We start from the raw sequence: 15,305 nt of genomic DNA on the forward strand, positions 1-15,305 counted from the left end.
ATCTTGTTTTGATATGTATTCCTTTTAAATAAGAACTAAACTAATAAAATATCATGAAAATCTTGCACTGAATGTGGAAATGCTATCAGTGTTCTGTGTGTTAAATATCGTGAATTCATGCTGCAAGTGTGTGTGGGTGAGTGTGACTATGAATGAGTTGTTTTTGGTATTTTGGTTTGAGGACTTTAGGGAAAATTGTTAAACTTCAAAACTACAGTTCCGGAAACGCTGATATCAAAAGAAAAATCAAATGAAAGTTAAATTTTAAATATTCTAAGCTCTAGTTCGAAATCCGTTATATACCCGATGAACTTTCAACTATGGTATTTAATATAAAATAATTATTCCTAATTGTAGTAATCGCGTATGCGGTTTAAAGTCCTATAGTGGATGATTTGGACACGACACACGAGCATTTCTAAATTGAATATCATAGATTTAGAGTTTCTTTGCAGAATTTACATGGATTGTAATGGCTCGGATATATTAATTTAGGTATATTTGGTTGAAATACCAGTTTATTATATTTATTTAAATAAAACAGTTCGGTTCCAATCTTCCTAGGGTGAAGACGTATTTTCAATACGCTACAAGCTCTAGAAAGATACCTTTCTTTAAAAAAACTAGTATTTTATTACGGTTATTTAATTGAGTGTTAAAAACGCATAACAGATGCGGCTATCCGTCTCTCGGTGGACCTAAAGTGTAGTGAATACGTGTTTACGTGAGCAGACAAAAAGACTGCATTTCATTTTTACTGGTGTTTTAAAATTATTTTCTCTTATTTTACAACAGTCTTTTTGAAATTCATTTATAGTATTTTTGATCAAAATCTAGCGCAAAAAATAATAATTGAGTGAAAAATGAAGTGCGTGAAATAAACAATGTATTTATTTATTTATTTTTTTCGTCTTTGGAAGTAAATAAAATAAAATATTAACAACCTAAAAATAGCAAACCATAGCGATTCAACCAAATCATCTGCACACTATGATATAAGATTAAAACAATCAGCAATAACGAAAACCCCACAAACAGAATGGACTACAGTAATTAACAAAAAACGATTGAGAAGCCCAGAAGAAGAAATCGCGAGGAAACAAACAAGAATCAGTGACTACTGGTTACCGAAACCAATAGAGACAAAAAACAGCTTTAGCAACCTGTCGGAAGAAATTGAAGAGAATATACAACCAAGCCCTGAAAAAGTTATTCCCAAACCACCACCAATAATAGTCTATAAGGTAGGAGTAATAAAACACATCCATGACCTATTGAAAACCATTACTACGATCTATACAATTAAAACAGTGAGCTATGATACAATAAAAATCCAATTGTTCGAAGCAGAGCACTTTAAGGTTCTAGTAAAAGAATTAGATGAAAGAAACACCCAATACCATACATTCAGGCCAAAATCCGAGAGAACATTGAAATTCGTGTTAAAAGGATTATATCACGGGACGGACTTTAACACCATCAAGGTAGCACTGGCTGAAAAAGGCCACGATGTCGTAAATATTATTAACATACAAATCACCCTGATAATAAGGCACATGGAGGTACAGCTATAATAATTCGAGATCATAAAGCATTTCGAAAAGGAATGATTCCGCAAAGACTACCTGCAAGCGACCAGTATAACCATGGAGGAAATCCATGGACCATCTACAATATCTGCGATTTACTGCCCACCCAAACATAACAACAAGACAGAACAATATCAAGAATTCTTCAGTACGTTAGGTAATAGATTTATAGCCGGAGGAGACTACAATGCAGAACATTTAATATGGGGTTCAGGAATAATAACTTCAAAAGATAGAGAACTGCTAAAAGCAATAAAGACAAATAACTTACAACATATCTCTACTGGTGAACCAACATATCTGCCTTCAGACAGAAATAAAAAACCAGATATTATAGATTTCTGTATTACAAAAAATATTGATACAAAAAAGTGTCATGCAGATTCATGTTTCGACCTGTCTTCTGATCATTCACCAATAATAGTAACAATTTCTTCAAAAATTACCATCAAAGATAAACCCCCTTCTCTGTGCAATAATAGAACTAACTCGCCCTCATTTAGAGAAAACTTAGACCTAAACATCTCTCTAAACTTACCGTTACAAACCGAAATGGATATAGAAATAGCAGCAATAAACCTTACAAAAAATATACAGGAGGCATCATATTCCGCGACTTCTAATAGTGAAACATATCCAAGAAAAAATACACATATATCATGTACAATACAGAAAAAAATAGCAGAAAAATCTGCTGCTTCAACATATCAAGTTTTTTCCTATGAATTTTTCTACTAAGTATCTGCTTAGTTTATTTTATTTTACTAGAATTCATTGACATCATTTGGTTCATACATTGTTTGTACCATTGTAGTACCGTTCGAAATGTTTGAAATTTCTATATGCCATAACACAGATATCAGGCTGTAAAAACTTGATAACATCACATTGTTCAACCGAATTATAAGTCCATTGAACTATTTCATTTACAAGAAACCAAATATTTTGTTTTCGTAATCTAACCATGATGGAATTTGATTGACACTTGTTGATGGCCTGAATTTCATTTATGTTTCATCATGATCATTAATGTTTTTCTTTGTATTTTGAGTGAGCAGTAAATTTTTAATAAGTTCAGTTAGTTAAGTGCCCAATTTCTTCTGTCTAATTAGCATTCGAATCTTGCAAAAAGATATACTGCCTTCATGTACACCTGTACGACTAAACCAGTTACATTATATTGAATATAATTTTGTATATTATTTGGTAAGTGAAAAAAAATATATTAGCGACTCATATACACAATAAACAAAACAAATGAGGCCTAGCCTCAAATGTTACCAGTGTTATTTATATCGATATTGCGTTAATTACACTTTAGACATAATTAAAGTTATTTAACATAGTAAATACTTACATTAGAATTATAATATTTTTGTGAATAAATTCCCGATGTTCAAACTATACTGGCTGGTTCTCGTCTTAATATTTTTCTGCCTAGGAATGAAAATACACAACTTGTTTGGATTTATTGACGTATAATTACATTAGGGACCGTGACACCATCGTTATATAAAATAATATTTAATTATAATACAAAATTATTAAAATAAAGTATAAATAAGATATGTCCAATGCACACTGTCCAATGCACACTGTCCAATGCAACCAAGACAATAACCTCACGCGCAGATAAGAGTGTTTTTCTTAGAAGCAACTTTTATTTCGGGTAAATTAAATACGTAAAAGTTTCATAAAGTGGTTTTTCAAAAATACTCACCTAGCTTATTGAATAATCTAATATGTTTACTCATTGCACCTGCTCGATAAGTACAGGTACACCCTTAACGAAATAATACACCTTAAAACAAAGAAAAACCAGACATATCAGTAATAGGTCTTCAATGCGTATATCCTCAGACTATAAACGTCATTTCTCGTCGTTTTTCTGGGGAATAATCGCGACCGGGGGTAGCGGACTAATAGCCCGAAGTTGGATGGCGTTGTAATCCGCCTAAGTCCTCCGGATTGCGCTCGAGGGCGGCAGGGAATGTTCCCTCCGACCATTCGCTCTGGCGAGTCAGTGCCGCTCAAACAGATGCTTTTGACGTGTACGATCTCGGCTTTTTACTTGACAACGGACCCGTGAAATGGTATCGTTTTGTTACCTCCCGACGCACTTTTATATATTTCTCAGTATTTGCCGGGGCTTTGTGCACCCGTTGATGGATGACGGCAGACGTTGGATTGAGATCTCGATAAGTTTTCGAGAAAAATAATCATTAATATGCCGTTGTGTTTTACAAGAAGCTCGGTCCTTTGAACTTTGCTAATGAAAGTGGTTAAATTAAGAAAATATAACAAGTAATACATAACAAAGTCCGCTCATTAAAACAGTGAACTCGCGTCATCTGATGATGTTAAAACGTCGCAATGTTGCCGCATCAACTCTGAGTTTTAGTTAATTTTAACTATAAAATAATTAAATGCTAATCTAAATAGAATAGATGAACAAAAATGCTGTAAATAATTTATTTTAACATTATAGTACATCTGTTGTTGTACATGCATGTGTTATCGAAGGACTTATAACTACAATTAATTATACAGTTACAATAGTTTGTAGGTTAGGATTGTGTTTTATTATATTTATGTTGCACTATTTTCCACACCACCTATGAGTTGGAGTGGGCGCGTTTTTTATGTAACGTATCCCCTGGAGGCCACCTGATTAACAACTATGTATCCAAGTAATGTATTTTACTTTCATTAAAGAGTATACATGCCTTTAACCTTTAATTCTTGTTTCCTTCGGTACAGTGTCTCCTTGTAAAGACATTTTGATATCACTCTATTTCTCCTTGGTTTGTTCCATTACTACTTGTATACATGTTTCTTGATAAAACTAGATTGTCACTATATTCTGTCACTATTCACTAATTCATTTGCCATATCTGCAAAACAGTATTATTTCTCTCCTAACACATTTTAACAAAACCATCATGTATATTCTGAAGATTACACCCGTATCTATGCATATAAGTCTTTTACACACTACAATAAATAAGATTTCCTAAAGTTATCATATATTAATTATATACTCACCTAGTTGTTTCCACTCTCATCACCCTGTCTTCAGAAAGAATCACGTGAATGAATAAGCTGTTAATTTCCAATCTATCTAATGTTTGTTCAGAATCCCAACATTTCTTAATTTCTGCTTCAATGTGTTTGATCTAGTTCATCCAAATCAAAGGTGTTATTAACTATTTCAATTTCCAGCATTAAGAACAACATATCTGCAATAAATTATTAATAAACGTTATGACTAATAAAACCTAATCATTTGTTACTCTAACGTTTACATTTTTCCATGAACTTTTGCTGTGTTATCACTATTTTTATTATTATCTTGTCATGAGTGCCATTCGTCCATATTTAGCTGATTAGCGAGCACCCCAACACTCTTTTAAAGCACTTAACACAAAAATTTTGAATTATACTCGTAATGGGTTCTAGAGACATATCGCATTGTACCACTTCATTAGAGACAGTACGGAGCATCGACAATGGCACGCAACATTTTGTTTTGAAACCATTGCATGATGGATGTATTAGACTTGCTAAAATATTAATTCGTGAAAAAGTTAGCCAAAGTTAAAGTTAAAACTGACATTAACCGCAGGAAATCACCAGGCTACGATTTAATAACAGGAGAATTACTGCAAAAACTACCAAGAAAGGGAATTACAAAATTCACCAACTTGATCAATACAGCATTTAGATTAAAACATGTCCCAGACATTTGAAAGATGGCGGAAATTATAATAATCCCAAAACCTGGGAAGTCACAAAACGAAATAAGAGCCTATAGACCTATATCACGGCTGCCAGTAATATCTAAGGTTTTTGAAAAACTCCTGTTGAAAAGAATAAAATTGATCATAGAGAGAAAAAACCTAATACCAACACAACAGTTTGGGTTTATTAACAAGCACTCAACAATTGACCAGGTCCACAGAATAACAGATGTTATTGAAAAAGCCTACGAAAGTAAAAAAGTATGCTCAGCTATATTTTTAGATGTTGCACAAGCCTTCGATAAGGTTTGGCATAAAGGCCTTGTTCATAAACTACAGAAAATGCTACCAAAATAACACACCGAACTGTTAAAATCATACATTACAACCAGAATGTTTAGAGTCAAACAAGAAGAAGCTTACTCTAGAATAAAAGAAGCTGTGTACTACAAGGAAGTGTACTGGGACCAATGTTTTATCTACTTTACATTTGTGATATACCACAAATGGAAAATATTACGTTGGCTACATTTGCTAATGATACTGCGATTATAGCTGTCGGAGACAACAGAAGAAGCCTCACGAAAATTACAACAGGCAAAGGACAATATAAATAATTTGACACATTGGAAAATAAGAATTAATGAAAGTAAATCTGTACATGTGCAGTTCACCTATAAACAGACCGTACAAGCACCAATAACATTAAATAACACTATCATTCCATATAGCAACAACGCTAAATATCTTGGAATGAATCTCGATGCAAAACTTCGCTGGAAGGAACATATAAAGAAGAAAAGAAAAGAACTGGAATTGAAATATAGGAAAATGTACTGGCTAATTGGAAGAAAATCACAATTGTCAGTACATAATAAATTGCTATTATATAAGCAAATACTGAAACCTATATGGACATACGGAGTTCAATTATGGGGATGTTCTTGAAAGAGTAACATAAATCAGATACAAATTTTTCAGAACAAAGTCCTGAGAGGTATTGTGGGTGCACCCAAATACTATGGGACTGATGACCTACATCAGATACCCACAGTCAGTCAAGAAATCAACAGTGACGTGTATAAACATTATTTCACCAGAGACTGAGATAGAGCCGATGGGTCCTCCCAGTTAAATACCTAGATTTAAGTTATAATAAAGACAAATTGTAGGTTAGACGGAAACGACTAGTAACAATATGTTAATTAAATAATAAAAAAAATCTAATGATAATTTGGATTTGTGCCCGATAAGCCAATACATTTTATATATTTTAAGTCCAAGTTGTTTTCGTTTAGCAAGTATGTGGTTCTTCGAAATTAGGCGTCAGTCCAGATTCATACCAAAATATTTAGCATCCTCAGCTTGGGGAAGCTCACTGTTATTGATATTCACTGGTGGGTATGTCCTTCAACGTATAGTGAATGTTACATGGGTAAATTTTGTTTCATTTGCTTTAATAAGCTTTGTCTTCAGCCACAGTTGTATTTTATTAGGGAATATCTGGAGTTTTATTGATGCTCTTATTGAATTTTCATGAGATGCTAAGATGGCTGTCGCACAGTAGAGATTTTTGTGGTCGGTAGATCGGCTATATATAGGAGCTACACTGCCTTACAAAATATAATTAATAATATATTTTTGTTCATATTTGAAGATTCTCCTCTTTGAAAATCAGTCAATTTGCAAATAGAACACCTTTTTCTATTCTTGCTTGGAATCCAAATTTGAGATCATCGGTTTGGTCAACAATGAGCCAACACCAGTACGTTAGTAAAACGTCAAATCCTGATGAGGTATAAGATACTGTTGAGTTATTCGCTGTGCAGGAAAGCTAGCGAATTATGCCTTCGTACTTCGCTCTAAACTAATACAAGATCCAGCTGAGCCATAAGTTCAAAATTAATAACTATAGACGATGTTGTTTATTTGCTAACTAGGCTTAGTAATAATTAGAAGAAGATTCCAATTTTCGTCTAAAAGTCATCTTTATATATACCGAATAGCAATATGTTGAAGACAGTTGAGGTTTTATGTGAATCTTGGAGCGATGGTGTCATTGAACCATACCTTTTCGAAAAAAAAACATCAACCATGGATATTTTGCTATGAACAATTTTCCAATTTTTTTTTAAATAGTTAACTCTCGCATAGAAAACGATATTGATCCCGCTATACTTATAAGTATGTCCTTGTAGTCAACATAACATATGCTTGAAATGAAGCGTCATTGTGAGAAGCTCATGTGAATATTGAAAATAATAAGTATATTGAAGATAATAAGTTTTCTAACCATCATATCCGCATTCAAAACGTTTAAACTTTTTAGCGGGCGTCAATTTTATTTATTATTTATCTTATATTTTGTGCAACCAACGGAAAGAGAAGATAAAACTTGAAAAACTTCAACTGGGATTTATTAAGACAAATAACTTAACTAACTGTACCGTATGATCGTAACTGAAATAAAAATTTTAAACAAACTAGTACTTTTACCTATTTGAATGAGTATTCCAGACACACTAAGCATGAAATGTAATAAGATATTGAAGAAGTAAAAATACTATCAGTATAACACTTGGCAAGAAAATAAAAAGTGTAGGTAATAGCTCTAAAGGGTGCCCAATAATAGCAGAACCGCCAGTTGGGAACTGTGAAAATGCACACACACAGATGCAAATGTATTTGACAGGCCTACCAAAATATTCATTTTACATATTTGATACTAAATACAACACAAAAAAATATTTAAATTATATAGATTTGATGACAGATGTTTGGTTTTCTTAAACTTTTAGTAGATATGTAAAACAAATCGATCTCTATAAATATATCCAGTATTGTATCAAATTACTTTGTAATATTTTACCAAAGTTCATTTTAATAATAGCCTTACATCTTAAACTAGATCTATGCTAGTTTATTTTGTGACAATCATTGAGTGCCAATATTTGGATTAATTCTTTATCTGTACGTATTGTTCGAAATGTTTCAAATTTCTGTTCACTGTGTGTTGAGTTAAAATCCTACTTCCTTCTGTCAAGTTGACATTCAAGTCTTGTAGAAAAATATACTAAATTCATCACACTTTTAATATTAAACCAGTTAAATTATATTAAATATAATTTTCTATATTATTTAGTAGCTGAAAATAGAACAATATTATTAGGGACTCATATACATAATAAACAAAACAAATGAGGCCTAACCTCAAATATTATCAAGAGTGTTATTTACTTCTATATTACGTTTATTACACTTAAGATATAATTAAAGGTACTTAAAATATTAAATCCTTCCATTAGAATGATGTTCAAATTGCATTGGCTGGTTTCCGCCTTGTCAAGGTTTAAATACATTTTTCTGCGTTGGAACGAAAATACACTCTAACTCCCATTTAAAAATTCACAATTTCAAACGTCCAATTTTTCTTCCAAAGCCATTTTTTGCAGAAATAACTTTTATTCTGGCTAAAATAAATACGAAATTTTTTAAAAATAATGTTATAAAAAATCTCTACTCAGTCATCTAGTCTATTCATTTGTATTATAATTTTATTTCCTTAATATATTTTCTTGTCCGAAATATTTAAAATTATGACAATATAGTATATTACACCACAAGGGCCGAAAATTCAACTTTCGGCCCTGCTCTTTTCAGCTTTTGGCCCATATGGCGTATACGATTTTTTTCTCATAGCCGGTCGAAAGCACATTATTAACAACATTCAAAACATTGATAATTATTTTTAAGGTTAGAGGTAGCAACGTTAATGACAGCATAAACATCTTGTTGTAGCGACAGAATAAATAGTCCCTAGTTACCAGTATAAATACTCATAAGAAATTATTTCCTCCCACCGTTATAGAGGCCACGGGTGTACTCCTCACAGAAAGTAAATGATTAACTTTCTTCCCGGTTATTAGGGATGAAAGTACGTACTTAATTTTTTTGTAAACTATTTTTTTCTTGTAATCAACGTACGAATTATAAAATACAAAACATAATATTTTAACTATTTTTATTTATAATACAAAATTCAAATTACAAAATACAGGTGTTAGGTCATGTAAATAGGTAATGTAAAACAGGTACTGATGAATATAATCTTAGCTTATATTAAATAAGTGTATTTTTCTATATATTTGGAAGCGTTTAAGTGTGGTAATATCTTTGTTATTGTCCTTTAGGAAGCTAACTCTAATTCCATATTTGATATCTATGGTTGATTATTGTCCATGTTCACAAAATCTTTTGTTTCAGGAATTATTTCATGGTTTTTGTAATTAGCCTCTAAGGCATGAATTACAATATTTTAAATTATTTATCTCTTATCCGTTGTGATGTTTTCTGGCAACCAATGCATGTTATAATTAGGGTGCTAGTATCATGGCAATATGGGTGCATTTATTGTTGTGATAGTTTAAAAACTTATCAAATCTTTTTGAGGCTTTCTCTTTGCTCTTTGCTATTTCATTCTTTTTCTGTACTATTTCCGCATAATCTTGATCTAACTTAATGTAATGTCCGTCCTCCGGTCGACCACATCTATTCTTTAACAACGAAATAAAGAAGTCCTACATCAATCAGTGTTATCTATTCCCGTGCAAATTATTTCTACAAAATATTAGTGAGTATTCGAACAAACAAACATAGTCAATACGCGCAAGCAACTAACATTCCTACAAATTTTATTATCCTTTAGGAAGCTAACTCTAATTCCATATTTGATATCTATGGTTGATTATTGTCCATGTTCACAAAATCTTTTGCTTCAGGAATTATTTCATGTTTTTTGTAATTAGCCTCTAAGGGATGAATTACAATATTTTAAATTATTTGTCTCTTATCCGTTGTGATGTTTTCTAGCAACCAATGCATATTATAATTAGGGTGCTAGTATGATGCCAATATGGGTCCATTTATTGTTGTGATAGTTTGAAAACTAATCAAATCTTTTTGTGGCTTTCTTTTTGCTCTTTGCTATATCATTCCTTTTCTATACTATTTCCGCATAATCTTGATCTAACTTAATGTAATGTCCGTTCTCCGGTCGACCACATTTATTCTTTAACAACGAAATAAAGAAGTTCTACATCAATCAGTGTTTTCTATTCCCGTGCAAATTATTTCCACGAAATATTAGTGAGTATTCGAACAAACAAACATAGTCAATACGCGCAAGCAACTAACATTCCTATGGTTGATTATTGTCCATGTTCACAAAATCTTTTGCTTCAGGAATTATTTCATGTTTTTTGTAATTAGCCTCTAAGGCATGAATTACAATATTTTAAATTATTTGTCTCTTATCCGTTGTGATGTTTTCTAGCAACCAATGCATATTATAATTAGGGTGCTAGTATGATGCCAATATGGGTCCATTTATTGTTGTGATAGTTTGAAAACTAATCAAATCTTTTTGTGGCTTTCTTTTTGCTCTTTGCTATATCATTCCTTTTCTATACTATTTCCGCATAATCTTGATCTAACTTAATGTAATGTCCGTTCTCCGGTCGACCACATTTATTCTTTAACAACGAAATAAAGAAGTTCTACATCAATCAGTGTTTTCTATTCCCGTGCAAATTATTTCCACGAAATATTAGTGAGTATTCGAACAAACAAACATAGTCAATACGCGCAAGCAACTAACATTCCTATGGTTGATTATTGTCCATGTTCACAAAATCTTTTGCTTCAGGAATTATTTCATGTTTTTTGTAATTAGCCTCTAAGGCATGAATTACAATATTTTAAATTATTTGTCTCTTATCCGTTGTGATGTTTTCTAGCAACCAATGCATATTATAATTAGGGTGCTAGTATGATGCCAATATGGGTCCATTTATTGTTGTGATAGTTTGAAAACTAATCAAATCTTTTTGTGGCTTTCTTTTTGCTCTTTGCTATATCATTCCTTTTCTATACTATTTCCGCATAATCTTGATCTAACTTAATGTAATGTCCGTTCTCCGGTCGACCACATCTATTCTTTAACAACGAAATAAAGAAGTTCTACATCAATCAGTGTTTTCTATTCCCGTGCAAATTATTTCCACGAAATATTAGTGAGTATTCGAACAAACAAACATAGTCAATACGCGCAAGCAACTAACATTCCTACAAATTTATTACAGATACCTCTATCTGTTGTGAAGTAGCGATAACTAAATGTTGTTCCCATTATCTAAATAAATATTTACCAATATCAATATTTTTATAGCGACATTATTCTCCGAACGAGAGCTCATCACCGTCTGAACCAAACAAATGCCAAGGCCGTTTCCCGCGTTGCAGCGCCGGCTGCGATCCACGAGTGGCGTAATTAAAGACACTAGCGCGCCCTCGCACCGGATGGGGACGCAGAAGGCAGACGTCGGTCCCACGCGGTATTAAAATCTTCCCCTCCAAACGATAAAGTTCGAGAATGCGCTTTTTTCCTGTAGATTATTGAAGACGGGCGGAGAGGCGAAAAAACGGCGGATATTGAATGGGGAGATGGCGTGGGGAAGGGGGGCTCGGGAGTCAGGCGCCGGATTTTAGATACAGGAACGGGAAGCAGTGAAAAAGATGTGGTATGATGCTGTGGCTATCGCTAACACATGGGCTGAAAAGTCCCGAGTGTGACGAAGAAAACCAACGCCTCTCTAGCATTTCAAGACCACTTTTGTAGAACGATTTATCTTTTGTCTCAAAATAGGCCTCAGTGTCAACGATAACCTCTTCATTCAAGCGAAATTCCTTACCGGTGAACATTTTTTGAGATCTACGAACAGCCTGTAGTCGCTTGTAACTAAATCTGGCGCATACGGTAAATGTGGTATAATCCGAAGTTCAATTATTTTAGTCTTTCCATTGTTTTGATTGACTTGTGACACGGTGCGTTGTCTTGATGAAACCAATTTTTTTCTTTGCCATATGAGATCGTTTCTTTGCAATTTCGACCTTGAAATGCTCCAGTAACGCTAGATAATATTCACTGTTGATGGTATTTCCCTTCTCAAGATGAATATTATGCCCTAAATACCGATACCATAAACTTTTCAGCCGATTGTTGTGCTTTCGGGTGCTTTGAACGAGGTTCACCAGTTTTTGTCCACTCAGTTTCAACCATTGTCACATATAGATGCAAAAAATCCGGTCTATTACGTTTGAATATCTTGTAAATATTTGTTTTTGGTCAACAGTGAGCAAACGCGGCACTCCCTTTTAACAGAGATTTCTCATAGTCAAATGCTCATGCAATATAAAACCAAATCGTTCTTTTGATATCTTTACGATGTTAAGTAGCTCATGCAAACTTCACTTTTCGGTCATTCAAAAGGATTTTGTGGATTTTTTTATGTTTTCTGGTGTTGTCACCTCATTTGGACTTCCACTACGTTCTGCATCATCGGTGTCTCTTCGAGCACGTTTGAAGTCAGCAAACTAACGTTTTATTATTGTATCTGATGGAGCGGAATTCTCCAGAATCCGCCTCTCGGAATCCTTTGCTTTGAAGATAACAAAAATAATGTCACTTTTAGCACAATAACTTTTTTAATTAAAAGCTTTCTTTTGAAGGTTAATACTAACTAAAAAAAGCGGCGAATGCGATAAAACTAGCGCCATCTATGCGTTAGACCCGGGACTTTTCAGCCCATGTGTTATATTTCCGATGGAAACTAGGGTTTATTAACTACGTACTCATTCACTTTAAATCGATAATGATAGAATTCGGTAAAAGATTTTTAGGTGTTTTGTATTTTTCGTATATATCTATAATATATTAATATATTATAAAATATATTAGGTCTATAAATTGGTTTTAAAAGATTTTTTATTGTGAAAAATTGGCACAATTTATATAATTCAAAGTATTGTCCACCAATAGCCGCTACTTTTTCTCAAATTTCAGGCAATGCACGGATTCAATCGCGAAAGAACGATGTATCTTTTGAGGCTATCCATGAATCGGTCCATTCTCTTGTACCTTCATCAGAAGCGAAGCGCTGCACAGACAGGTCACGACTAATACGTCGGAATAAGTAGTAATCAGAAGGAGCAAGGTCTGAAGAATGCGGCAGGTGGAGTAGTACTTCCCATTTTAGTTTCCATGTATGTTTCCACCGGTTTTGTAAGCATGTGTTCGCACGTTGTTATGATGAAGAATAACATCGTTGTGTCTTTGCTCGTATTCCGGCCATTTTTCGCGCAGTGCACGGCTCAAATGTATACGTTGCAGTCGGTAACGATTATTGGTATCATTATCTGCCTCTACCGTTTTTTATGAAAAGGTATTCATACCAGTAAATATAACAGAAGATGAAACTTAGGAGTTACATTTGTCTAGTTACGTTAACATGTCCTTTGGCCACTACAAACATGAATCATTTCAATAACGATTCTCGTGAAAGCACGATTTGCTATTCAGCAATTGCTAAATATACTATATTATGGACTGTCCGGGAAGCCCAAATCAGCTGAAGTTATAAAAGACTATTTTATACATCAGTTGATATATACCTGTCCTAAAAGAAGGAACTTTGTTTACCATTCTATAGTGCGGTTTATCAGAAATATATCAAAATTAAGTGACTTATTTGATAAGTTGGGTACGACTAACACTTTCTCGGTCATAAAACCAGAATACTTGTTGGAAATTATTCAAGTATAGAGACCAATTACTACAGCTTTAGATTAGATTCGCGACGACAATTGTGATGGCAACTTGTACCTACTTTAATATCTGTAAGAACCAAATTAGACAAATTGCATTATTACAATTTCAGGCATTTTACTGTTATTGCATCACATTTAAAAGAGAGTTTAGAAAGAAAATTTAGGAAAATATTTTAAACTGTTACTTGAAATGAATGACTCGCGCTACCATACTAATTCCAAATGACTTGGGTACCAGAAAGCATGACAACAGATGAACGGCAAGGAATTCAAAATCCTACAATTAATGCCTTAGAGGTAAATTACAAAAACATGAGATAATGCCTGGGAGTAACAGGAGTAGCAGTATCAGTAAAAAAAGATAATGATTTCATTGCTTTTTCGAACTGGGACAGTCACAGCAACCACAGACATCAAAAATTGAGTTAACTGTGTTCATACAATATAACATAAGTTTATACTCATCAGGCTCTATAGAAAGATTGTTTCCTTTAGTAGGTTTTATTCATTCGCCAACAAGATGCTGTTTGTGTGATAGCACATTTAGAAAAAAGGTGTTCATGAATAGAAATTCTTCTTTTACTGATCAATAGGCTAGATTAGTTCTGCTCTATTTATACCAACTGACTGTATTTTATAATTTATATATTGTATGTTAAATAGAAATAGTTAAAATACTATATTTTGTATTCTCTATTTCAAATACACGACTTTTACATACGAGGTAGTATTTTGTAATTTGTCCTGCAGTCAAGCCTTGTCGAAGGCAAGAGCTACTAAATCTAAGCGTATAGCTGGCCAGATTCGTTCCTTTTAACATTTAAGAGACATTTAATGTCCGTTATCCTATTCACCTAGTCAATTGTTAAATGTTTGATGATGTGAAATGATGCGAATCTTTTCTTTCAATTTTTGATTTCGGCGTTTTCAACAAGATAATTGAAATTGATTAAAAATTGCTAGCAATAACTTTTTTAATTTTCAGGTCACCCAAGATTCTTTAATCAATTGTCCTGTGGCTTGGATTTGATTTCGATGGCTGGAGAATGGCTAACTGCTACCGCCAACACCAACATGTTTACGTATGAGATAGCGCCAGTGTTTATTTTAATGGAAAACGTTGTCATGACCCATATGAGAGAGATTATCGGCAATAGTTGGAGGAATGGGGACTCCATTTTAGCACCAGGTATGTCACAATTATCACAGTATTGCATCCCCTTGAAGGAAATGAATCTGACTCGGCTAAATTAGGCGAACAAAGCGGTTACGAAATAATATGAACTAGATTTGGCATAGAAAACTGAAATAT

The 15,305-nt window shown here is 33.3% G+C and overlaps 1 protein-coding gene across 2 annotated transcripts in view; it reads left to right on the plus strand.

Moving 5' to 3' along the window:
- Positions 1-15,305, plus strand: part of Gad1 (glutamate decarboxylase) — an 85,923-nt gene that overhangs the window by 49,798 nt on the left and 20,820 nt on the right. For both annotated transcript variants that reach the window (XM_076412557.1, XM_076412558.1), the window contains one exon: positions 14,979-15,182. In XM_076412557.1, coding sequence (XP_076268672.1) covers positions 14,979-15,182 — 204 coding nt within the window. The remainder of the gene's footprint in view (positions 1-14,978; positions 15,183-15,305) is intronic.

This window comes from Rhynchophorus ferrugineus, unplaced genomic scaffold (assembly GCF_030347505.1).
Source record: "Rhynchophorus ferrugineus isolate W39M unplaced genomic scaffold, kcgeb_rfMv2 rfM8, whole genome shotgun sequence".
In the NCBI taxonomy this organism is placed as follows: domain Eukaryota; kingdom Metazoa; phylum Arthropoda; class Insecta; order Coleoptera; family Curculionidae; genus Rhynchophorus; species Rhynchophorus ferrugineus.